The sequence below is a fragment of the Natrix helvetica genome (assembly GCF_964273705.1).
Source record: "Natrix helvetica genome assembly, chromosome: 2".
NCBI classification, from domain to species: Eukaryota; Metazoa; Chordata; class Lepidosauria; order Squamata; family Natricidae; genus Natrix; species Natrix helvetica.
The window spans coordinates 267409981-267435537 of NC_138552.1; the positions used below are offsets into that span (position 1 = coordinate 267409981).

The 25557-nt window shown below is 40.8% G+C and overlaps 1 protein-coding gene across 6 annotated transcripts in view; it reads right to left on the minus strand.

Moving 5' to 3' along the window:
• The window catches only part of NCOA1 (nuclear receptor coactivator 1), a 327889-nt gene that overhangs the window by 10670 nt on the left and 291662 nt on the right, over positions 1–25557 (minus strand). For 5 of the 6 annotated variants that reach the window (XM_081943112.1, XM_081943111.1, XM_081943110.1 and 2 more), the window contains 8 exons: positions 23955–24126; positions 20415–20600; positions 16158–16284; positions 9159–9327; positions 6765–7082; positions 4479–4580; positions 1633–2035; positions 390–564 (listed from right to left, as the gene is read on the minus strand). In XM_081943112.1, the coding sequence (XP_081799238.1) occupies positions 390–564; positions 1633–2035; positions 4479–4580; positions 6765–7082; positions 9159–9327; positions 16158–16284; positions 20415–20600; positions 23955–24126 (1652 nt within the window). Of the gene's footprint in view, positions 1–389; positions 565–1632; positions 2036–4478; positions 4581–6764; positions 7083–9158; positions 9328–16157; positions 16285–18031; positions 18083–20414; positions 20601–23954; positions 24127–25557 lie in introns of all 6 variants that reach the window. The other variant, XM_081943115.1, reaches the window with a different exon arrangement.

Consider the following 25557-nt stretch of genomic DNA (forward strand, 5'->3'; position numbering starts at 1 on the left):
CTTCTGGAGGCAAGCTGTTCCACTGATTAATTGTTCTAACTGTCAGGAAGTTTATCCTCAGTTCTAAGTTACTTCTCTCCTTGATTAGTTTCCACCCATTGCTTCTTGTTCTACCCTCAGGTGCCTTGGAGAATAGTTTGACTCCCTCTTCTTTGTGGCAACCCCTGAGATATTGGAAGACTGCTATCATGTCTCCCCTAGTCCTTCTTTCTCTTAAGCTGAACATACCCAGTTCCTGCAACCGTTCAATCATCCTCATTGCAAACTCTAAGTTGTCTAACTATTGACCAGGTTGGGGTGTATGGTAAAAAAATATCAAAAAAGCTTTGCTAACAGTTGGTATTCAGAGGTTAAACTAGGGAGCATCCGTATTTGAGAATCATGCTTACTTGTTGTTCCCCATAGTTCCTTGCTGCCAGGTCTTCATATCAGGTGACTGATACCCAGGTGTGGGTGGGGCAGACTGCAGCATGGGGCTCTGAGATGGAGGGATCTGAGGGGACATCAAAGGACTACTAGGACTGAGTGATGGGGCAAAAGCGGCTTCACCTTGCTGACCCATTCCTGAAATGAAAACAACAAAAGGTAACTGGATTAATTCACAGGGTGATGGCAATCACAATATTTTATGCAGTAAACTTGATTTGTTTCAATCAGTACTGGATTAAAATTAAGGCTTGATACACAATCAGATACCCATTAGCAAGAGGATGAGAGAGATGCAGGCATTCTGGAGTGGGGTGGAGACGGTGAAGAGATTCATTTAAATCAGGGGTGTCCAAACTTGGGAACTTTAAGACTTGTGGACTTCAACTCCCAGAATTCCCCAGTCCACAAGTCTTAAAGTTCCCAAGTTTGGACACCCCTGATTTAAATCACAAGTATCCAACTTTTCAGACAAAGAGCTCTATTTTGGCTTTTTGGAGATCTGTCAGTTTTAATTAAATGCAGTTAATTAACTGTACTTCTTTGTAAGCCAAATTAAATACTTCATAAGATTTTATATTTCTCCTTCATGTCCCATTTAAGTGATAATATGCTGCATGTTTTGGAATGTGTTGCAGTTTTTGGAGTGAGAAAGGGAACCACAAGCAAAGAATTTTGGAATCTACAGGAGCCGCGGTGTTGCAGTGGTTAGAATGCAGTATTGCAAGTTAACTCTGCCCACAGTCAGAAGTTTGATCCTGACTGGCTCATGGTTGACGCAGCCTTTCATCCTTCCAAGATCAGGAAAATGAGGACCCAGATTGTTGGGGGTAAACCGCTTAGAGAGGGCTGTAAAGCACTGTGAAGCAGTAGATAAGTCTAAGTACTATTGCTACATGTACCTTCAAATGCCTTTCTTTTAAGTCATTTTCTGAACCAGGGGCGTCAAACTTGCGGCCCGCAGGCTGGATGAGTCATGCGCTGGCCACACCCACCCCGTTTAGCAAAGGGGGAAAAGTTGTGATACATCACGTGACGATGCCGCGGGTTTGACACCCCTGATCTGAACAAACTCTTTTATGTGAAGCCAGAAACCTTTGAACATATCAGAGTCCTCACATTCCGAAGTTGTGTCCATTGACTGACCTTCTCCCCCATTTAGCAAGTCCCAATGGAGCAAAATTCCCTTAAAAGACTGAGACACACCTGATCCGGAATACTGGAATATGTTCTGTTGCATCTGTGGGCTCATATTGGAGCCAAATTGTCCTCCGACGCTTCCCATCATCCCCCTGTTCACCAGGTTGGTACGATTGGCCAATGCCACTTCGGGGTTTGGCGCCAGCTGCGAGAAAGGGCTGGTGGAGGTAGGGGGGTTTCCAGGATTCGTACCATAGTTGGGGGGGAAAGGGAATTGCTGTGGGGGACCTTGGGGTAGGCGCCCAGCCGCCAGCTGCACCGGAACCCCGGCTGAGGGGGGAAGATTGTTCCCAAAGCTTTGTTGTTGTCTCATCAGCATGGCTCTCTGCTGCATGAGCTGCCTCTGTCGATGCTGCTGGCTGTAAAGTTCACGGTGACGCTGAGCCAACATCTGTGCATTCAGAGGGGGCTGAGGAGGAGGAAGAAAACACAACAGTGATGATGGTATAGAGATGAAAAGCCAGACAACCTCCTCAAAAGGTTGGACATTATCAAGTGTTTTTGCTAAGGAACTTTCACAAAGTTCTCCCTAGTCACACTCCTCAATACCTTGTTTTCCACTGTTTCTCACATCTCTTTAAGCAAAAGGGCAGAGAAAGGGGAACCAACTGCAGTGATATAGTACACATTACCTTGTACGTACAAGCCAAAAATAAAAACATTAATATGAATATGTGCTTGCTTTAGGAACGTACTGTATGCCTGCGTAGAATAATCAAAACAGCTCAAGCAAGTGAGTCAAACAACAGAAGTATACATATTCCTCCATGGCTATTTTTGTTATTCACTTATTCATTTGTCCACTGTTTAAAACCACTTAATAACTGCATTTTGCCATAACACCATAGCAATGGATCTTAAACACCATGGTTTAACTGGAGGTTCAAGGTATGGAGATAATGCTCTGCTCCATGGACACTTATGAAAAGCTACTTTATTATGGAATGCTCTACCTGACTCCGCTGTTACAGCCTCAAACCATCACAGCTTCAATCTCAAACTGTCTACCGTGGACCTCACCCCATTCCTAAAAGGTCCATAAAGGGGGCATACATTAGCACACCAGCGTGCCTACCATTCCTGTCCTACTCTGCATTTACTTCCTTTGTTCATGTTTATGTTCATACCTATACTTATTATCTTGTACATGTTTGACAAACACAAAAACAAATTAATGAAGTAAATAAATCAATTATACCATTAGGCTCATTCTAAGCATGGGATTTTATCATTTAACTATGTATCCATGGAGATTTAGTATATTATAAATCTCATCAACTCTTTATGGGGATTGGAATATAAAAAAATCAATAGCATCTGGAAACAGCAAGAATGGGAGACTCAAGTCATTAATCAACTCTCCTCATTACTGAAGGTGAAGGAATTTAGCTCCTCCGGTAAAGACAAAAGAATGTGAACAACCCGTTGGCTTGTCCTGACCCCAGGAAGGATCTCTCTTTTTCCAGCTATATAATCTGAAGAATTGCAAGAAAATATTCCAGCTTTCTGATTTTTAGTGCAGTTGTTAGCTTGAAAAAAAAAGAGGGATTGGAGAACCATCAGCTGTTCCTACGTCTGCTTGTCTAGAAGAACACCTGTTGTTGGTCTTTGTCATTATGCTCACTCATTCTTTTATAAACCAATAGTTCATTGCTCTCAAGCTGGTCTCTCCTACAAACACCCTGTTTTGAAAATCTCTCCAAGTTTCTGATCTACCCTGGTGCTCTCCATCTATGTCCACAGCAGCTATACTGACTGAGTCAAGGGGATAACCCAACACAAGGGGGTAGGAGGGGACTATCAGGTTGCAGAAGTTTGTCCTAAATTTTGCTAATCAGGACACTGAGCTAGGATTGTGCTTTTCAGGAACAGCCATACAGAAGTTCCTCTGAAATTAGAATGATGGTAACAGCCCCACCACCATCTTTTTTTTGCAAATAAATAATACAACTACATTTGGACTAACATGCATTATTCTGGTCACTATATTTCAAAAAGAATATCAGAGTTCGCTTAATTGGTTTGTGACTCTCCGAGATTCCTTGCCAAGTTTTACAGATATTGGCCTGGCAGCTCTCCAAGCCTGATAAGGTCTGTGAATTGTAAATCCTCCCTTGAAAGACTTTGCTGGATGTGAATGAGCAGAATTCACAGTAAATTAATAAAAGGTTTTTTTTTTGTCCGGATAAGGACTTTGCTTCATGCTCTTGGGAAGCCTAGGTCAGAAAAAAAAATCCGTAAAACTTCTTTATGAGGTATTGGGGCCCTTAGCTAGCAATAGAAGTAATTTAAATCAAGGGTGCCCAACCCCCGGCTGCAGACTGGCACTGGTCCATGACTTGTTAGGAACTGGGCCACACGGAGGTGAGCAGCAGGCGAGCAAAACTGCATGCACATCTGAGCAAATCTGTGCATTCATGCTCCCCACCCTTCCAGTCTGTGGAAAAACTGCATTCCCAGAAACCAGTCCCTGGCACCAAAAACCTTAAATGATCACCACTGATTTAAATGATATAATAACGATGTAGAAAGTAGGTGTTCCCCCCCACCCCCTTTGCCTCTTGTTATAATTCTAGATCATTCAATATAGCTGAACCACTGGAGAGTCACAAGAGACAAAACGAAATGCTTCCTTACAGAGGGCATAGATAGAATAGAACAGTATCATTTTCTTCCATACAATAACGTGAATATTTTTTGGGTGGATGGATGGCAGTATTAGGTAAATTCGTAGAAAACACATATTGTGGTTTTATATATGTGCATGTATATATGATTTTCAGCACCAAGTGCTGAGAGACAATACAATACAATAGTAGAGTTGGAAGACACAAGAGGCTCCCGGCATTTACCTGAGGTGTCATCTGCTGCTGCATACCTGCCCTTATGCCGATACCACCTGGAGGATTCCCTGCAAACTGGTTTAGAATAGCCTGCCGATTTTGGTGTATCATCTAGAGACAAAGAAACAAAGAAGATTTGGTCTCTTTGCAAACTGCACTGCATACCTGACCCTTTTCTTTAGTCAACAAAACTTGCAACATAAATCAAGGTCAGCTGATTTCGGCTATTATTGATCCAAAGCACCCAGCATCTCATTCTATTGCCTGCACTAACTTAGATATATCTGGGAGTTGTAGGGCAGCAATGTCTAATAGCCATAAAGTTTATTTTCTGATTTTCAGAGCAACTATAGCGGTGAGAAGAAAGACTGCAGACAGAAGAAGTAAGAGGTATACAATCGGGTAAATATTCCACTTTGGTATCTAAAGATACCAGGTCTTTAGAAAGGGTAATTTATGGAAAGAAAGAAAAAAAGTCACTTAGAGGAGGGTAAAATATGAATGCATTTAAAACTGCTGTCAAAAAGATCGGAAGCTGCTTCTTTATAATAGTTTCTTTTTCTGTTTTCTTTTGTGCTTATTCACCATTCTTCCATATTTTATTTCTTTCCTAATATTTGTACTATTTTGTCTTGTAAACATTTATTCAATGAAAATTACATTAAAAAAATAGAGATATCAGATTTAAAGATGCCAGAGATAGGAATAAATGCTAGAAAAGTTGGTTAGTTGCTTATATGCTAAAAGAAAGGCCAGTTGTCAGGGATCCAAGGAGCAGACCAGGTGAAATCAAAACTCCAAGGCCAAGAGTTCCTCAAAGTATAGATTTATAAGGCATATCATATTGGCACAGCTGGTGAAAACCCGATTCTGAAGCTCCCCAGGTTTTCCCCCACTTAATTCAAAATCCAAAGTTCTTCCCCCTCAGTACACACTCCCATCACATGCCCCAATCAGGTCACAGTCCCAGACCCCAATGACTCCCATTCACACCCCACCAGGTACTGGTGAGAGTGTGCTTGGCTCCCAAGAGAAAAATATTATTTTGGCTACATGTTTCCCCAGCTATCTCTATTCCCCACAGCTCTATTCAGCCTCGCTATGGCAATAGAATAGAATAGGAGAGTTGGAAGGGACCTTGGAGGTCTTCTAGTCCAACCCCCTGCTTAGGCAGGAAACCCTATACCGTTTCAGACAGATGGCTATCCAACATCTTCTTAAAGACTTCCAGTGTTGGGGCATTCACAACCTCTGGAGGCAAGCTGTTCCACTGATTAATTGTTCTAACTGTCACGAAATTCCTCCTCAGTTCTAAGTTGCTTATCTCCTTGATTAGTTTCCTCCCATTGCTTCTTGTCCTAGCCTCAGGTGCTTGGAGAATAGTTTGACTCCCTCTTCTTTGTGGCAGCTCCTGAGATATTAGAGCACTGCTATTATGTCTCCCCTAGTCCTTCTTTTCATTAAAGTAGACATACCCAGTTCCTGCAACCGTTCTTCATATGTTTTAGCCTCCAGTCCCCTAATCATCTTTGTTGCTCTTCTCTGCACTCTTTCTAGAGTCTCCACATCTTTTTTACATCGTGGCGACCAGAACTGAATGCAGTATTCCAAGTGTGGCCTTACCAAGGCATTATAAATTGGTATTAACACTTCACATGATCTTGATTCTATCCCTCTATTGATGCAGCCTAGAACTGTGTTGGCTTTTTTGGCAGCTGCTGCACACTGCTGGCTCATATTTAAATAGTTGTCCACTAGGACTCCAAGATCCCTCTCTCAGTTACTACTATTGAGCAAGGTACCACATATACTGTACCTGTGCATTTTGTTTTTCTTGCCTAAATGTAGAACCTTACTCTTTTCACCATTGAATGTCATTTTATTAGATAGTGCCCAATGTTCAAGTTTGTCAAGATCCTTCTGTATCTTAAGCCTATCTTCTGGAGTGTTGGCTATTCCTGCCTGCTTGGTGTCATCTGCAAGTTTGGTGAGTTCCCCATTTATCCCCTTCAGGGCAACCCTGAAGATGTTTCAAGATGGCTCCACGCTTGACACCAGGACTGAAAGGAAAATTGTTCCTACATTTTTTTAGGAACAAGTCTATGCCAGGACAAGTAAGAGGTTGTTGTAGGTAAGAAACTTGCCTGAATAGCTGCTCAAGCATTTCCTGAACAGCCACAACCTTATTACTAAATCAGTGGAAAAGGAGAGGAAGGACTATCAAGAGACAGGCAATTACTTCAGCTTGGCCAGCACACAACGGGCAATGACCAGGCAAGCTGAGACTGGACTCACCTGCTGTTGTCCTTGTAGACGTTGTTGTAACTGCAGCCGCAACTGATTTGGAGCTGTTGGAGGCCTATTGAGTGCCTGTCGAGGCTGCATCCCCACAGCAGGGAAAGTCCCACGAGGTGAAGGGACTTGGACTGATATAGGTCCAAAGGACTGTTTCTGCCTCATGATGCCTGGGAAAGGCCCAGGAAGGTTGGCAGTGGGGGAAGCTGAGGGAAAAGGCTGAGTGTACATGCCGGGTTTCTGATCCATCACAAGAGTTTGTGGCGGTGCTACTTGTTGTGGCTGGAACCTCTCCGTCAGTGCTTCTAGGCCACCCCCCTGTTTAAGAAATGAGGTGAAAGTTTTGAGTTTCAGTAGAATTCCCAATACATTGCTTGGACATTAGCTTTCTATTAAAGCAAATTCAACAATATAACATGGTAAATTTTATATGCATGTTAGTAAGTATTTAATTTAAAAGGCTGGCTAACTCCAAAATTACTCTGGGCAGCTTACATAGTTAAAAAGGGAAGAGAAAATAATCCCAAAAGAAAAAAAACATAATGCACGGAGTTTGTTTGTTTTTAATCACCCTAATAGTTAAACAATTATTTTAGATATGTGGAATAGTTTATAGCTCTTCTTCACCACCACAAACAAAACAGGGAAAGAAGGCAAATCCCTTTCAGCGGAGCCAAAACACCCTACAGGTTGCTCCATGTTTAGGGGACACTGATGTTACATGTTTTTAAAAATACAGTTTCTTAACATTTTATCCAGTGTCAAATTCATTGGAAAAGACCCTGATTTTGGAAAAGATTGAAGGCAAAAGGAGAAGGGGATGGCAGAGGGTGAGATGGTTAGATAGCGTCATCGACACAATAAACATGAGTTTGGCCAAACTACGGGAGACAGTGGAGGACAGAGGAACCTGATGTTCTGAGGTCCATGGGGTCACAAAGAGTTGGATATGCCAGGGGTGGGATCCTATTGGTTTAACAACCGGTTTGCTGAGCACACACAGTTTACAGAGAAATCACCTTCCACATTACTGCTGTGGAGGAAAACAGCTGAGGCACAGCAATCCGCTCTGCCGTGCCTATCAGCTAGGCTTCAGAAAAGGGAATATAGGTGAGTATAGAGCAGGAGTGGGCGGGCAGCCCCCCAGATGAAAGTTGGAGGGAACTAGTTTGCTCCCAGCTGATAGTCGGAGCTACTGGTTCACCCGAACCAGTCCAAACTAGTAGAATCCCACCCTGGATGTGACTTAGCAACTGAATACCAAAAAGAACAAAGCAGGTAGAATAACTAATAGGTGAGTTAGGAAGCTGTGAGTCTGGCTCTCCTATGTCTTTATTCAGGCTTGTATTAATTTATTTTGTTGACTGTGAATTCAACTTCCCCAACACAGACTTATTCATAATCATTGCCCATTGGACAGGGTTTGGGATCATGTCTGACAGAAGTTATAATTTCTATTGTGATAGATTTCTAAAAAGCCAAATCAGTTAGAAGTTGGGATGTAATGAAATAAACTTTCATGCCTCATTCTTCCTGGAAGGGCATAATTCAAGAAAAAAAAAGTCATACTGAACTTATCATTCTTCATAAATATATTCAAGTCCTATACGGTCTATGTCAATATACTTTAGCTAGTTGAAAACATTACAATGTCGGGGAGAATATTTTGTTTTCTACACTGTATTAATTTGATGTAAATTTTTGTTAATTGTTTTAATAATTTAATGCCTTTAATTTGTATTTAATATAAATTGCATTTTTTTTTACTCTAGATAACATTAGGTTTTTTAAGGTTTAACTGTAAGAAGTGGTGGGATTCAAATAATTTAACAACCGATTCTCTGCCCTAATGCCCAGCTGGGCAGGCATGGCTCAGTGGTCATGTGACCATGTGGGCATGGCCAACTCAACATCACTCAGGTTGATGGGCACTTCCCCTTAGCTGTTACATTGTAATAAGGGTTAACCGGAGAGGGAGTTTCTGTAAGCAGGGCAATAAAGATTAGGCTAGAAACAACACCAGGATGTTTCCTTCGTGCCTTCCTTACAGGATTAGCCCTGTAAAGTGGAAAAAAACAAAATAAGATTTCTTCCAACAACCGTTTCTCTGAACTGCTTAGAAAATTAACAACCGGGTCTCCTGAATCGTTGCAAATTGGCAGAATCCCAAGTAAGAAAGGATAGGTTAAAAAAAATCTTAAAGGAGCTTTTGATAGGCAATCATATATTGCAGAGGTATTTATTTTTTTGGTGTGTGCTCACATTTATCGTTGCACTCTTTCTAGCATAATTCTCCACTCCTGCCCTTCAAAAACTCCCAATTCTGGAAAACCCTCTTATCTGTTACATAAGATCAGACCTTAAAATATAGAAGTAGATTGAGCTGCTCATTACCTGGACCAGTTTGTCAATGCCAAGAGCTCGATCCAGTTCTGCCAACTCATTTTCATCTTTGCCACTCAGGAAGGATACCAGTTGTTCCAAAAGTGCTTTCTCATCATTTCTTCCTTCTGGGGTGGTAGGAGGGCATAAGAGCTCATCCAGCTGAGAAGTGATGCACTGGCTGTAGGAATGTCAATATAAACAAAGATGAAAGCTCTCAAATCCCTTTGGATATTTGACTTATGACATGAGAAACACTGCATGTTCATATGGATTCTTTTGCCAAAACCCATTTGTCTCTGTGGTCTGCAGTACTGTATGATATAAAATTAGTGTGTGATTTCCAAAAAGCTTGAAAATGACAATTACCTAATCAGGCATTCTATTGCCACCAATGGTCAGGTTTAGCGAGTTCCCACACCAAATGTAAGGGTGCCCCCCTCCTATCCCCCAAACACAGATGTTTCAATATTGGCATGGTTTTCTGCACTGGAATACTCCATTCTAATACATATTTTATTAGTGTATTCTGTATTCATTGTTATAAATGTGACCTTCTGATATTCTTCTTCTGTATGTAGGGCTGATTCAGTAAAGGCTTATTATACAGTTGTATAATTGGATTTTACTTGTAAGTTAGTATTGTAGCCTTGTTTGGATGGTGATGAGCCCGGTTTTAAAATTGAAGGAAGAAGTATCCATTACCTGCCCTATGATGATAATATTACCCCGATAAATGAAAATGCAAAGGATCTGCAAGTCCTAGTACTTAAAATTCAAAGAGTACATGGAAAAATGGGACTAAAATCAATATAAAGACTTCTAAACTAATCACAACAGGTAGAACAATCAACCTTAGAATTGGCAATGAAGATATTTAAGTGGTGGATAGCTTCTGCTTTCCAACCATCAGTAGTAAAGGAACAAGAGGTTAAGAAATATGCCCACAAAGTTGCTGAAAAATTTTAAAAATATCATGCTCTGTCTATATGTGCAAAGATCAGAATCATGCAAACCATAGTATTCCCTGTGACAGTCTATGGAAGTGAAAGTTGGACTTTGAAGAAGCAGAACAGAAAGTGTATTAATGATTTTGAATGTTGGTCTTGAAGATAGTCATCATATGACTATCATGGACAGCCAAGAAAACCACAAAATGGATCAACAAACAAGTCAACCTAGAGTTCTCATTCGAGGCCCAAATGGCCAGGCTTAAATTATCTTACAAGGAATTGAAACTGATTTGATGGCACATAATCAATTGATCAATATTGCCTCGTCTGGGAAGTTTTACGTTGCTTGTAAATAATTTGTGTGACTTGGCTGCAATGTCTATCTAGCAGTTCCTGAGAATAAATGATTTTGTTGAAGCTAGCATCATCTCATCTTTATATCATGAATTAGCATAGCAACTGCTTAGTGCTTTCTCCATATGGTATAGAAGTATAGGAACTTTGAATAGCTTCTCTTCCAACCCCTGACTTCTTTATGATGACTGGACATGCTGCAGAAAATGGGGGAAAATGGCTTCAGGCATTTCATTTGTACCTTAGACATGAGTAAAAAGAGGCTATAGTGCACTTCGTTTTGCATTTTGTTACATAGAGGCTCAAGAGATAGACAGACATAACTTAATGACATACATATTGGTTTAGCAAAAAGGTAAGCGTGCTGAGTATCTTGTTCCTACAAAGGAAATTATGTTTGAGAGACATATGTATTTTTACTAAGACTCAGGGAGCAAATTGCATGTGATGATATTATCCCAAACCAAGGATGGGTTCCGGATTCTTTTATTGCCGGTTTGCTCAGGGACGCACTTCGGGCACACGCGTTTGATGCACGCTATGTGCACATGCGCAGTAGTGAAAAAATTTGCTTCTGCGCATGCCCAAGATGGCGGCACCTATGGCACCGCCAATAGAACTGGTTTGGGGGTGTGGGCGATTGAGTTATTACCTACTCGGCCGAACTGGTCCGAACCAGTAGGAACCCACCTCTGTCCCAAACATGTAAGTTTGGAGAGCTTGTGAATTGCTCATAAAGGCCATGGTTGTATGTGGCGTGTGTTTAGCTGAATTAAAGAGAGACTGCTGAGTGAGTGTAGTTTCTGGACAGTGTGATGAATGTGCTAGAGCTGACAAAGCTTCCATATCTCCAATATAAATCCTAAGTGCCCCAGAACAAAATGTATCCTTGCAACTCAGCTCTGAAGAGCAGCAATCAACTTATGACCAACTTTCCCAGTTGCAGAAATCACTTTGATTCAGTCAGCAGGAATTATGGATAGAAAAATCTTATGCAGGCATTGTGGAAATGTTCATGCTATAAGAAATGAACCAGCATTTTGAATTTTGAATTGTACATTATAAACGTTCAGACAAATCATTTTGTTAGAATCTAAGTAACAAAGCTAATTTCTGCTAATGGGCAAAACAGGCAAATATTTTGTGGAAACATTATATTCAGGATATCAGTTACAACAGAGAAATAAGGAAAATCTGAGACGGCTGACCATCTCAGCCCACTGAGCCACCAGGCGCTGGTACCTGGCCTTGTACTCCTGCAGGTCTTCCCTCTGCTTGGAAAGCCTATGCTCGTAGTCCTCAGTGAGGTGCTTCTGCTGAGCCTCCTTCTCGGTCAGATCCAATTTGAACTGAACCAAGTGTTTTGCCAACTCTTTCTCATGGTGGCTGCTTTGCTTCCTGTTGGAGCCCTAAGGAACCCGGGCAGGCAGGCGAGGAGTGGCAAGTAGAGTCTGGCAAGGCGCCCCTCGATGTGACACTGAGTTGGCCACGTCCACCCAGTCACATGACTACCTTGTCATGCCCACCTAGCCGGTCATTAGGCAGATCGTTATTTCTGGCCCACGGGATTTAAAATTATGAATTTAGTGGTCCCTGAGGTCCAAAAGGTTGGGGACCCCTGCTTTAAGTTCGATATGAGCTAGAGTAAGTTAGAGCTGAAGCAAATGCTCTCAATCAGCAGATAAGGAGAGTTGGCACCCAAAAGGCATCTTTTGGTGAAACTGGGAGTCTTTGTGGGGGGATGCATTAAACCAGAGAGTGGCGTTATAGCGCTCTCTAAAGTAAGCCCTTGACAAACTGATTTGGATTTTTATTAAAACAGCACTTTAAAAAGGGATTCCACACATTTATGGGTGAACGTTTTAATGGCAGAGCTATTCGATAGAGAGATGGATTGGAATTGGAGAAACCTGGATTGTGATTGCGAAACCCACTTGGGTGATTTGGACCAATCACTAGCGCTAAGCCTAATTTTCCCTATGTGGGTCTTATGAGGATAAAACAAGGGTGGTTCTATGTATCTTGAACTCCCTACACCAGGGGTGTCCAAACTTGGGAACTTTAAGACTTGTGGACTTCAACTCCCAGAATTCCCCAGCCAGCCATGCTGGCTGGGGAATTCTGGGAGTTGAAGTCCACAAGTCTTAAAGTTCCCAAGTTTGGACACCCCTGCCCTAGGGAGAGGTAGACTATTCATGCAGCAACTAATTCTACTGGAATATCTACTAGCAAAGGTTGTTAATGTCCAAATACAGGTTATGGGAGAAGCAAACAATAGGGAGTTTGTCTCTTGCTTGTGGGATTCCTGCAAGACTCTGGCTGACCTTTCCATACTGGATTAAGTGGAACTTTGCTGTGATTCAGGAAAGCTGTATTTTCATGTAATGGATATTTATTTAGGGTTTTAATAAAAGAAGACACAAAATTTCCATTCGCTCATCTTCACAGCATCCTATCCCTCTGGATTTTCCTAATGATCAAGAAGTTATCAAAAAAAAAAAAAAAACCAACTCATCGTGAAAATAAAACGGCAGGTTTATGAAAAACTAGATTATGTCAACCACATTCAGTCCCCTGAATCTTAGTTGTGTGTGAAACTTGCATACGCAGTTTTAGATTTTTTTCCCCCTTTAAAAAGTCTGTACTGTACCCAAAAATGTTGGGTAGGTGGAAGAGATTTTAGTTCCGCAATCTATTCTACAGTCTTTGCAGGCGAACCCACACAACAAAGACTTCAATATGTCATTGCCAGAAACAGGCTCAAAGAGCAAACAATTGCAGACTATTGGAACAACAAAGCCAAGACACACACACACCGTGGAGAACGTCCAACTGTATAATGAAGTTTCCCTTACCCTGAGGCTACTGAGCTATTCAAGTTAACTATTCATTTATATTTTATAGACCACTCTTTCTTATTGGCTCAGAACAAAACAAAACAGGGATTTCAGTCTTCCATTCGTATTCCAAAAGGGCTCAAAATCTAATTAACGCAAGAAATTAAAGAGAGCAGAAGAAGGCTAATGAAAGTAAATGGTGAAGAAATCAAAAACACTGGAATTGTTACAAGAGGAACAGGATGCTTCATTTTTCCCACCCTCCCCAGTTATACAACCTCCCCTCCTCTCTCCGCCACTAAAAAGAAAACAAAAAGGAGAGAGAAAGAATTCCACTTCCTTGGTTAGATTCCTAAAATCCTCCGAACGACACCTTGCAGGAGATCTTGATAGAAGACAGAAAACCGCCCTGATCCTGTTCAGCATCTCTTTTGCAATAAGGAGCGACCAAGGAAGACTTCATTAATGACAAATAGGAAAGCTTTCATGCTTCAAGTTCCACTTAGGCTATAAGGCAACTTGTCCAATGGAAAACCGGGGCACGAGGCCAAGAACCTGTAAGTGAATCCTCTTTCACTAAGAGCACATGCATTTTGGGTTCTTCCTGGCAGGAGGCAACTCCTCACCCCATTCCAAAATAGCATGTTGCTTGTATTTAGGGAAATGAGACAGGACAGCTGGAGGCAAAGAGTTGTGGCAAGAGAGATTTCTGTCCTCCTCTAGGATTATTGCCTAAACTAACATTCTGCCAAGAGTTACGTTTGCTTCCACAGAATTTCCCGTTAGACTTGTAAAAATGCTTGAGTGGTTTCTGCAGGGCTTTATTTTACACAAGGACTTCACTCAGAGTTATTGGAAGAGAGGGGATAATAAGGAAGAGGGTGGAGCATGGGCAGTAGCAATTAGACAAAAATGCACAGCATCATTTCCCAGTGCCACGTCCCAAATTAATTATTATTTTATGGAAGCAGTCTTTTAGGGATTCTGTGGGCAATTTTAGGTCACTAGATGGCGTAGTGTTAAAGAGTTGAACAACTACATCTTGACTGGAAAGTCTTTCAACTATATTAAACAGCTACTCTTTAGGCCCATGAGCTCATAGAAAAATCTCCTCCCTACTAACCGTGATGCTGTCTCAAAAATGAGGATGGTGAGGGTGCTGGCCTAAGTGTTTCAGTGTGGGACAAGTTAAGGAAAGTGATAGTGAACTCATGCAACTTCATTTCTCTTCCCAAAGAGCTCTTCCCTTCCAAACGATGCTAAACCCTTGCTTACAAAATAGGTTTAGCATTTCTTCAAATAAGCATCCAACCTGTTTATGTAAGACCTGATAAAACCTGCCACTGTTTCAGAAAGTGGTCTTCAGCTATTAAGAAGGCAGATGCCCCTGAGGAAGGTCAGGTGTATCGTCTCTTCTGCTGCCAAATGAATTCCTGGAGGGTGTTCCTGAATGACTGAGGAGAGACGGCAGGCCTGCAGAAGCTGGGAGAAACTAATCCCTGGCTGTAGTATCAACCACATTGTCAATGAAACATGCTAGATCAGTGATGGCTAACCTTTTTGTTGTCGCGTGCTGAAATGCACCCATAATGCAATGCATCCGGGACACACATACCCGCACCCCACCTGTGCATGTGTGTGCGATCCTCCCGTGCTCCCCCCCAGACGCCCATACATGCGTGCGACCCCCCACGCCCCATTTTGGGCCTTGTAGGCCTCACTGCAGCCTTCTGGGAGCAAAAACCAGCTGTAGGGGCTTACCGCAGTCCCATGCTCCCCACCCCCCCCGTGCACAATCCCCCCCCCACTCATGCACACGCATCTCCCGCATGCGCCCCACACCCCATGCATGGGCAGCAGAGACTGCAAAATCAACTGGCTGGCGGGAGGCGCACGCACATGCGTGGCAGAGCTGAGCTGGGGCAACGGCTCACGTGCCCACAGAGAGGGCTCTGCGTGCCACCTGTGGCACACGGGCCATAGGTTTGCCATCCTGGTGCTAAATCATGGCAAAAAAGAAATGCCAGGAAAACTCTATTTTAAACATTGCAATAGCTGAAGACAAGTTTTAGGCTGCCTGGCCTATAGGCTGAAGATGAGGCAAAGGCAATCTCATGAGAACATGGAGAAAAAAACAGTGACCAGATACATTTTTGCTTCAGTTCGGGAGCTATGCAGAATTCAAGTAAAGTAAGGTGCTGAGATTTACCGAACTTGAGATTTATTTCTGAGATTCTTAACTTCCTTGGAAGAAGATCAGAAATATCTAAGAGCTGGCAACCTGAGACACCATCTTTTCAGACTTGAGAAAGGAACCATATTGTCTAAGGCACAATCTTTTCCCTGGCTGGACTTTGAGCAGAAAGGAATGCCTGATGAAGAATGAAAGACAAGATCTTAAAAGGAGATTGCTGTCTTACACAAGAGGATCTTTTTAAATGACTGCTCTCTTAATACATGGAAGATGAAGGAGTCGCTTGTTGTATTCAACCTGAGGGACAGTGAGATGAATGTCAAGACTTCTGTGAAATAGGGCCTCATCATCCCTCTGAGTCTGAGTGTTCCCTAGTGACAGCATAACATTTAATCCATATTCTTTCATTTCTCTTTCACTGAAGAGAAGTGAAAAATAAATACAGCTTTATGGTTCCTGCTGTTTCTTGACAAAAAATCCATGCACTAGGTTTATGTGTGTCTTTCTCTCTGTGTGTGTACAAGCACAATCATATGCATTTGCGGCTGCTCTCCAGATGAGAAACTCCACATCAATACTGCAAATGGGGAAAAAACTTTAGTTGACTTTTTAAACTTCTCATACTAACTGCCTGGGATATCCAATGATCAAGGAAAACCATCCCGGTACTTACTCATCCGGTTTAGTCATAGGTCCTCTGTTGATGGAAGCCATGGGATTTTCTGCCCATGGGATCTGCTCCCCCATGGCTGGCTGCCCAAATTGATGCTCACTGACTCCCAATTCCAGTTCAGGCAATCCTAAGAGAGAAAAGTGTATGTCATTTGAGGTAAGAGCACACTAGTTTGATCAGGTCATAAAATGGGACAAAAGGATAGGATGTGAATGAGTGTACCTAGGCTGGAGCTTGCTCATAAGGAAAGCTGGATTAAAATGTGCAAACATTCTATTATTGTATAAGACTATCTGAAGCAGGCCAGTAAAGAGGCAGTCCACTATTCTAAGTAACATTCAAACAATTATCTGCCTGAGTAGCAGTACCTCCCAGCAACATAGTTCCATAGTTTCAGTAATGGGAAGATGGCAGTTCTATGGGTTGGAGTTACACATGACAACTATGAGACATTCTTGGCCCTATTTGGTCTGGCTCACAGCAAGGAAGGATTCCTTGCAACATGGCAGCCATCAGTTCTTGATGTATCCTCCATTGGGGCCCCTCACAGTGCTCTATGGGTATCCTCAAAGACAGTCACCCTCTATCAAATTCCAATGTTCTCTGAAGTATCTTTGTTATAACATGATAGGTAAAGGTAAAGGTTCCCCATTCACATATGTGCTAGTCGTTCCTGGCTCTAGGGGGCGGTGCTCATCTCCATTTCAAAGCCGAAGAGCCAGCGCTGTCCGAACACATCTCTGTGGTCATGTGGCCGGCATAACTAAAAACATCGAAGGCGCACGGAACTCTGTTACCTCCCCACCATTTATTTTAAAAAATTTAAAATAAATTAAATTTTAAATTTTTATTGTATATTGGATTTTTTATTTGTTAATGGTTTTAATTTGTCTTAATGTTTTAATCTATTACCTCCTCCGTGCATGTATGTCTTTGTATATATGTATGTTTATATATGTCTTGGTGTACGCCGCCCCGAGTCCTGCCCGGAAAGGGAGCGGCTAATAAATCCAAATTTATTATTATTATTTATTATTATTATTATCACCAAGAAAGGTGGTTCTTATTTTTCTACTTGCATTTTTACATGCTTTCGAACTGCTAGGTTGGCCGAAGCTGGGACAAGTAACAGAAACTCACTCCATTACGTGGGGCTAGGGATTTGAACCACCAAACTGCCAACTTTTCGATCAACAAGCTCAGTTTCTTAGCCACCGAGCCACCGTGTCCCTCTTATAACATGATACTGCACCTGAAAATACTTGGTACAGATAATTGGTGGCGCATTAAGAGGTTACAATGATAGTGAAAGGTGTATGAGGAGGCTCCCTCCCCTAAAATATAAGGAAAGAACTGAAGACTGGAACCATTTTCACAGTGGTAAAAGCTGTCAGATGTAGTACTCAAAAGCCAGAGTATGTTCCGTCCTATATTTGGTTGCCCTGATTAAAAAAACAACACTTAATCTCCCCCCTGGTATAGCCCACAAAGCAAGGAGAACCTGTGGCTTAGATCAGGGGTCTCCAACCTTGGCAACTTTAAGACTTGTGGACTTCAACTCCCAGAGTTTCTTAGCCACCTTTGCATTGGCTTAGAGGTTAATACACCTCCTAATATGTAAGTAGTCCGGGTCAAATCCCAGGATATGGCTAACTGACGAGAACTAAATAATTTGAAATAGATCTATACTAGTCTCCCTTTATTTCTTAGTGGGTAAAATAGTGTATAAGTTTAACTCAAAAGCCAGAGGTGCATGAGGATTAATAATGTACCCGTAGCACCATCAATCACATTTCCTGGGCTTCCAAAATCCAAATCATAGTTCCATGACAGTTTGAAAGGCTGTCTAATGTTAGAATTGTGAAAATAAATACTTTTGCAATTCTGCCAAACATCTCCTGGATCTTCAAGTAGGAAAATGGGTGCTGAAGGAGTAAAATAACAGCTTTAGGACATGAGGTAGGAAGCAGCAACTCTTTAAAAAAAAACACCTTTAAATCGAAGACTTTCAAAATATGCATATCTAAAATATGCATGTCTAGAGGTGAGGACAACAATGCTATTCAGGCCATTATTTAATTAAACACGTTTATTCCCATGTGTTTTCAGCCATGCTCACTATAAGAAGTTGAAAAAAAAATGGAGCAAAAGGAAGTCCAGGTGTGATCCTCTGGTTGGTCCTGAGCGTTTCAATGGCTGTCTAGACCAGTGAAACTCTTAGACCAGGGTTGTCAAACTCACGGTGTCAAGGCAGCATCATGTGACGTATCGGGACTTTTCCCCCTTCGCTAAACCATACGTGGGCATGGCCAACCTGTGACGCATCCGGCCCACAGGCCAGGATTTGACAGCCCTGTTCTAGACTAACATGGCCATGGCAGCATTAAGGGCTATTTGCTGTAGCTTGACAATAAACAAGCATAGCTGAAATAGCATCTCCATTTTTCCCAGGCTAGTCTGCTCCAGCTACATTGAAGTTAAATTGCCATCCTGTCCTGGATGATAGAAATCGTTGTACAACACATTAGAAGGGCACCAGGTCAGCATGGTCTGTAGTGCAAAGCTTGTGCCTAAACAAGAGTCACAGAATAGAGAGTAAAGTCAACCTGCAAGAGTTTATTTCGTTCTTAAACTAGCTGTGCAGCAGCAATGAAGTATTCTTAAGGGTTGCTTGGCAACTGGAGAATAAAGAAATTGCTGGCAACAATCGTAGCATGGCTGATTATGGCTGAGGAATGGATTGCTCCAGATGGGGAAGCCAAGGGGGCTGACCATTCATACTAGAAATACAGCTAGCAACAAACCCAAGAGGGCAACAGATCAAATCACAGTCCTTCCAGAACATTCATTCAAATACAATCAAATTGTATCATTGATGGCTATGTTCCCTCTGTCAATGAGACCTCTGCCTACAAACAAGACACATCCTCCCTTTTTTATTTCAGGAAACTGAAATTTGCTTGCATTTCATGCATGCAGCTATGAAGTATTACCCTAATATTCCGTGTAAGAGGAATTATCTTATTTGCTCTTTAGAAAAAAGGTGCATATATGAAATATAATATCAAAACTATGGATAAAACCAAGCCATGAGGACAATATAACCCATCAGTAACATACTCACCAGAATGTCCCTCTTCCCAGATCTCAGTCCTCCAAATTAAAATTAACACTAAAAATAGCTTAACATTTGTCAGCTTGGTAAATCTTGCGAGATCTAGCATATGAGAAAAGAAATCTCACAGGATTTCTCACACAAGATCTGAGACTGCAAATGTTTCATAGGATTTGGGGAATTTGAAGACCGTGGAAACTTTGGGAGACTTTTTTGTGAGTATCTTGAATTACTTAGGGCATTTGCCAGAAATTGTGTGTTACTGTATATTTTGAAATGCTTGATACATTTTCCTCATGTGGCAGATCTATGAATATTGTACTTAATCTACAGGAGCTCAATAAAAGGATCTGAACTGCATAAGTTGAAAATGGGAGACTGGAATGTGTGAGAGGCTGCAGGGTATGACAATATCTCACATAAGCAAAAAGAGGAATTTTGAGATGAATGCTCAAAATTTCCTCCTAAATATTCTGTAGTGCTGCAATACAGATATTTTGGTGTTGAACTTGGATGATGATAAGATGAGACATTTCTAGATTCTGCAGTGAAAACACTTTTTCTACTGACTGTTAAGATGACTATTCTTCATTCTTGTGTTTTTACTTTGGGCGAAAGACCAACTGAGCAGAACTAATGTTTCTGAGTAGGCTAAGCATGTGATAATTACATTTGTACTTCAATATGCAAAACAAATTCCTTCTCCTAACCATTCAGGTAATCAGCCCAAGAAAGCATGACCAGGTATTGCATTTGGACACAGAGGGACAAGCATGGTCTAATGATTAAGGTACTAACCAAAGACTGGGGAAGTCTTGGTTCAAATCTATTCTCAGCCATGGAAGTTGAGCAATTTTGGGCCAATCACTATTTCTCAGCTCAAATTACACCAAGGAAAGAAAAAGTGCTGTGGATGCTGTTACTCTCCTGGAGGAAAATTAAGATTACTTAGCAAATATTAATAATAATAATAAAGTAGAGGCCAAAAGCCTCATGGAGTCAGATGTTTTACTACACGACAGGCTAGGTCGTTATTTAATAGGTTGATCTCCTTGAAAGAGTTATTTGGAAAAGGAATTCTTTTTTTATACAGAGAGACCTTAGAAATAGAGGTTTACATTCATCATAGTAAAAGCACATACCAGTATCCGGTTGAAAGGGACTTTGGCCAGGTACTGCCCCCCTGCCCTGTTCCGATGGCAAGCCATGATGAGGGCCGCTGCCATTTGTGGCAGGGAAAGGTGCTGTCCGTAGCTGAACTGGCTCCATTGGATCACAGAATTCAAATGGGGACCGTCCGGTTTGCATTCCCTGCCCACCATTAACAGCTAGAACAGAAAAGTTCAGTTCAGAGAGCAGCACAGAACTTCCCTGTTTCGGTCAACCAAAGATACTACCAGCGATGATATTAGATACAGAAGGTCAAGATTGTATAAATTGGCATTAAAGCCACACATTTCGCCTTGATCGTTCCCAAATCTTTTTTCACATAAAGAAAAATGTTAATAAAAAAAAGCTTTAAAACCCACAGTGCAAAATTACATAGCTACTGAAAATGACCATACTGTCTTCTGGTACTGTACCTACTGTCTGGAATTCCTATAGAAACCATCAGAGGGCTCTCTTTCCCACTCAACAATTAATAAAAATTCCTTTGCTTTAATCAAAGGAATCAAACCCCATATTTTAAGTGCTCAATATGACAAACATTATAACCCAGGGATAGATTTAAACCACAAGCTGAAGTGGAAGGAAAATTCTAACAGCAAAAATGTGAATTTCTTCCCTCAGCTTCTATTCTTTTTTACATTCTCAAATATTGCTTTGCTGCTTCAGAAAAGAGATTGTGAAAAATTACTACTGAATAATGTTAATGTTAAAACCCGAATAGTAAAAGTTACCTACTCTCAATTGCTAAGAAAGCCTTCCAATTGTATTCTATAAAAAGTGTATGGAATTTGTAAATCCAAATTTCATTTTTAAAATGTTGCAAAATTTATCAGAGGTTTAATTTAAAAGTCAAGAGTTTTTCTTATCTCGCTTTAACTGCAGAAAAATGTTTCAACCTTCAATCCTATAACCGTGTTTGTAATTATGTTCTTGGGATTCAAAAAAACCTAAACAGATAATTCTATATTTACAAAGCAAATGTATTATAAATAATACAGGATGATTCTGTCAGGTAGAAAATATCTGTTAACCCAAAGGTTTGCATGCTTCTTATAAAAAACAAGAATAATGTTAATAAGAACAACAACAATACTTACTGAATTTCACCTTGTGATACTAATTATCTGGAACTCATATCATCTTAATTGTTTAACAAAAAAAACCCTCTCTCAAAATGAATGAATCCCACTATAAAAACACATTGTAGATTTTTTATTAGTTGTTAAAAGTTGGGTTTTCCAAAGCTTCACATGGAGTAAAGCCCTCAAGGCACAGATTAACAGGCTTGAGCGAGCTGCACGTTACTATATTTGCATCATGAAACTGTCAAAAAAATGACAGCAGAAATGGTTGCTTAAGACAACCAAGAGGTGAACAGCTTTTTCAAACCACCTTGTAATTTCTGCAGTTAGGGGGAAAGCAAAAACTGCTCTTTGACATGTGCCTTGTCCCTGAGCCCTATGGTTCATAAAACTTATTTCTCCTAATGCAGAATCCTGCCTTTTCTTTCTACAGCTAGCAATAAGCCCAGCAGTGCTAGTATATCTCGATAAGTGTATGAAATCCATAAGTATGAAATCCAGCAAACAGTTACTTCTTGTGACAGGCTTTTTATATATTTTACTGGGTTAAGTTATAAGGCACTATAAAATTGGAAACAAAGAAGTCACCCAGCCAAGATTTTGCTCAATACAGGCTTTCAACATTTCCCTGGTTGCTAGTGGCAAAGTCAGGATCACTTCTAGGTCATCAAGCAATTTAGCATTACCAAATATTTTTTTGCTGCCCTCTTGCACGCTCTCTCTCTCTATTTTAAAGAGCATAAACGATTATTAAAAGCTCTCTGGCCAACTAGCAAAACAGCCTAGTAATATACTGCATGTCCAAGAGCTTCATAAACTTACTAAGTCATTTTATTTGAGTCCTTTGGGTCAGATATGAGTTATGGTGACTACATGGATAAGTCAATGCAGTTTACTTGGCAACACTTTCAGAAGTGGTTTACCACTGCCTTCTTCCTATGGCTGAGAGGGAATAATTGGTCTAAAGGCACTCAGCTGGCTTCTATGCCTATGACAGGATTATAACACACAGTCTCCCAGCTTCCAGTCCAATTCCTTTTACCGCTATATTAAACAGGTTTAAATAATTTATCTGCCTTATAACTGGAAGGCCAGCGGTCTTTACCCTAAAGCCAACACAGGCTAGGTTCAACATTAGGATGAAGTGTTCTGGGCTTGTTATGCTAGCTGTTGAAAAAATAAAAAAGGAACCTTGTAGTCCTCAGTGTTGAAGAAGAGACGGGCATAACATTTCCAAAGCTAATGATATTAATAAGCTGACTCTGAACACTGAAATTCCAAACTGCCATGATGACCTAACAACACAAATAAATTGTCAGAGTTCTGAAAACTGATCATTAATTTAATCATCTCCTTCTCCCCAGAGCAATTGGATGTTAGTGATGTGAGGGCCACCATTCCTTAGTTAAGGTTTTTAAATCTTATTAATTGGCAGTTTTCTGTGTATTTATATGTTTATGATTTGGCTGCTAATTGCCTTGAGTCTACAGAAATTAGAATCATACAAAAATCTGTACATATAAAACAAAGGAAAACAATACTGAAAATTATGTAAACCAATTATGGATAAAGGAAATATTTCTTTCTGAACCTTAGGACTTAAAGATTAAACGTACATTTAATTTTCCACAATAGGGCTCTTGAAGAAGAGAAACTATTTAGAAAGTTTTGAGAGAATTTTGGCTGAGAATTTAGGAGGCAGCTTAAAAATGTCAAATATGGGCTAAGCAGTGTCATGGCACACATTGCCTGAGAAGTTAATGGACTACTTAATAGCTGGCAAAACTATGGATTAAGCACTTTGACTTGTGCCAACTTAGCACACGTTGACCTGAATTAAAATGTCATCTCACTTTGGTTGCATGAACTGATTTTTCTGTGGAACACAAGCGCTTCATAACAAGCAATTCATTTTCTCCTGATAATTCTACAACAGGGTTGAGAATGAAGAAGAATTGATGGAATATGTTGCTTCCAGCAAAACAGTTCCCATAAAAGAACAACCAAGTAAGATTATATAGGTGCATTGATCTTTCCAATCAAACTATGCACTTTGTATACGTGATCAAATATATGTTTGCTTCTCCATTATTATAAATACCGGTCCATCTTTAAATAAACCATTGTTTTTTCAGCATCTTAATATGATCTGAATTTTAGTCAGTACCTGATATCATACCTCAAGAATCAATCTTAATCGTCTTGAAAATGCAACTTTGAAATCCCATGGAAAAACAAAATGGTTCAGCTTAAACATTATCCAAACAAATTTGATTTTAACAAAGGAATATAGCTGATTATTGGATTTAGAAGGAAACTTCATCTTTAATCAACACCTAAACATCTTAAGCATATGCAATGTTGGACTACAGTTTATCAACCACAGGAAACACTACTAAGAATATATTTAAAAGACTCGGAAGTACATACAGCTCATCCCAGTAGGAGTTCTTGCAGCAGTACTGGGCTGAAGGGAGGGGCTCAGGATCTCTGATTTGATAGTAATGCCACCACTTTCAGTTGTCTCTGACCCACATAAGCCTGGTGGCAACTGGGCTGTCTTTTCCAGGGGAGGCAGCATTTGCTCAAGATCAGATGCAAACTGAAGGGAGAAAGCAAGATCATAAGTCAGCTACTGAGCCTTTGATGGGTAACCAAAATTAGAGGTGGTTTTTTTTTTAATGCTAGTCCTTTTGCTTAGGTTTGGTGCTGCAATGGTTTCTTATTTCATATTGCTATACTTCACTGCTAGCAGACAGTTAACCAAAGTGGAACCCTATTTACAACTAAAGCACTGAAGAAATGAGACAAAAAAGTAATAAATGTGATAGAAAGATGTATTTCATTATTAGCATGGGGAAAGAGAAAATGCTGTTGTTTAAAGCACCATCTACATAAGGGCCAGCCTTGCCGGTTCCATCCTGCTCTGCTATAGCCAGATGGGAAAGTGTCAAAGCAGAGAAATACACACACAAATACACACATCTTTTAACTTTTTAAAAAAAACCTCTGGGGCATTTTGTGGTGGTGAGCCAAGGGGCGGTGCTTAGAAGGTAAAGATTCCCCTCGCACATATGTGCTAGTCATTCCTGACTCTAGGGGACGGTGCTCATCTCCGTTTCAAAGCCGAAGAGCCAGTGCTGTCTGAAGACGTCTCCATGATCATGTGGCAGACGTGACTAAATGCCAAAGGCACACAGAATGCTATGACCTTCCCACCAAAGGTGGTCACTATTTTTCTACTTGCATTTTACATGCTTTCGAACTGCTAGGTTGGTAGAAGCTGGAACAAGCAATGGGAGCTTGCTCTGTTACGCAGCGCTAGGGATTCGAACCGCCGAACTGCCAACCTTTCTGATCGATAAGCTCAGCGTCTTAGCCACTGAACCACCGTGTCCCTTTGTGCTTAAAATAGCTCAAATTGTTGGTTTCGTGGGATGCTCTGGATTAGTAATCTGGGCCTTGATCTGGGTGAGAGAGGCATTCAAAAACACGTCAAGGATAAAATTACTAGCAATGAGAAATAAAGATTCTTTACACAGAAATGGCTGGACTTTGAAAAAATTAATAGGAAGATACCTGAAAAGCTGACAGCTTCACCTAACTCATAGAAACTCTTTAAGAATTAGGAGCCAGTTGAATAAACATAGCTATATGCCACTCTCCTCAGAAATGCATACATATACATTTTGAAATTTATTTATTGATGAAACAAATGCATATGGCCACCGAATTCACTCATGACTCTGGGACGCTTACCACATTAAACAATCCAAAATATAAAACCCATACATTCTGCACCCACCCTGGGTAGCAGCAACAAATGCAATCATATCAACCACTTGACTGGCTCTGTGTCAGTCTGAGGTCCCCAAGCCTGCAGATAGAACCATTTCTTCAAGACCTTCTAAAGATAACAAAGTGTGTGTGTGTCAAATTAAAATTGGTGCATATTTCTCTAGCAGGATCAGAGCCAAGTCAATATGAGCCATTTGGGAGCCTTCATCTGTCTCTAAACTCTGTTCCTACTGAA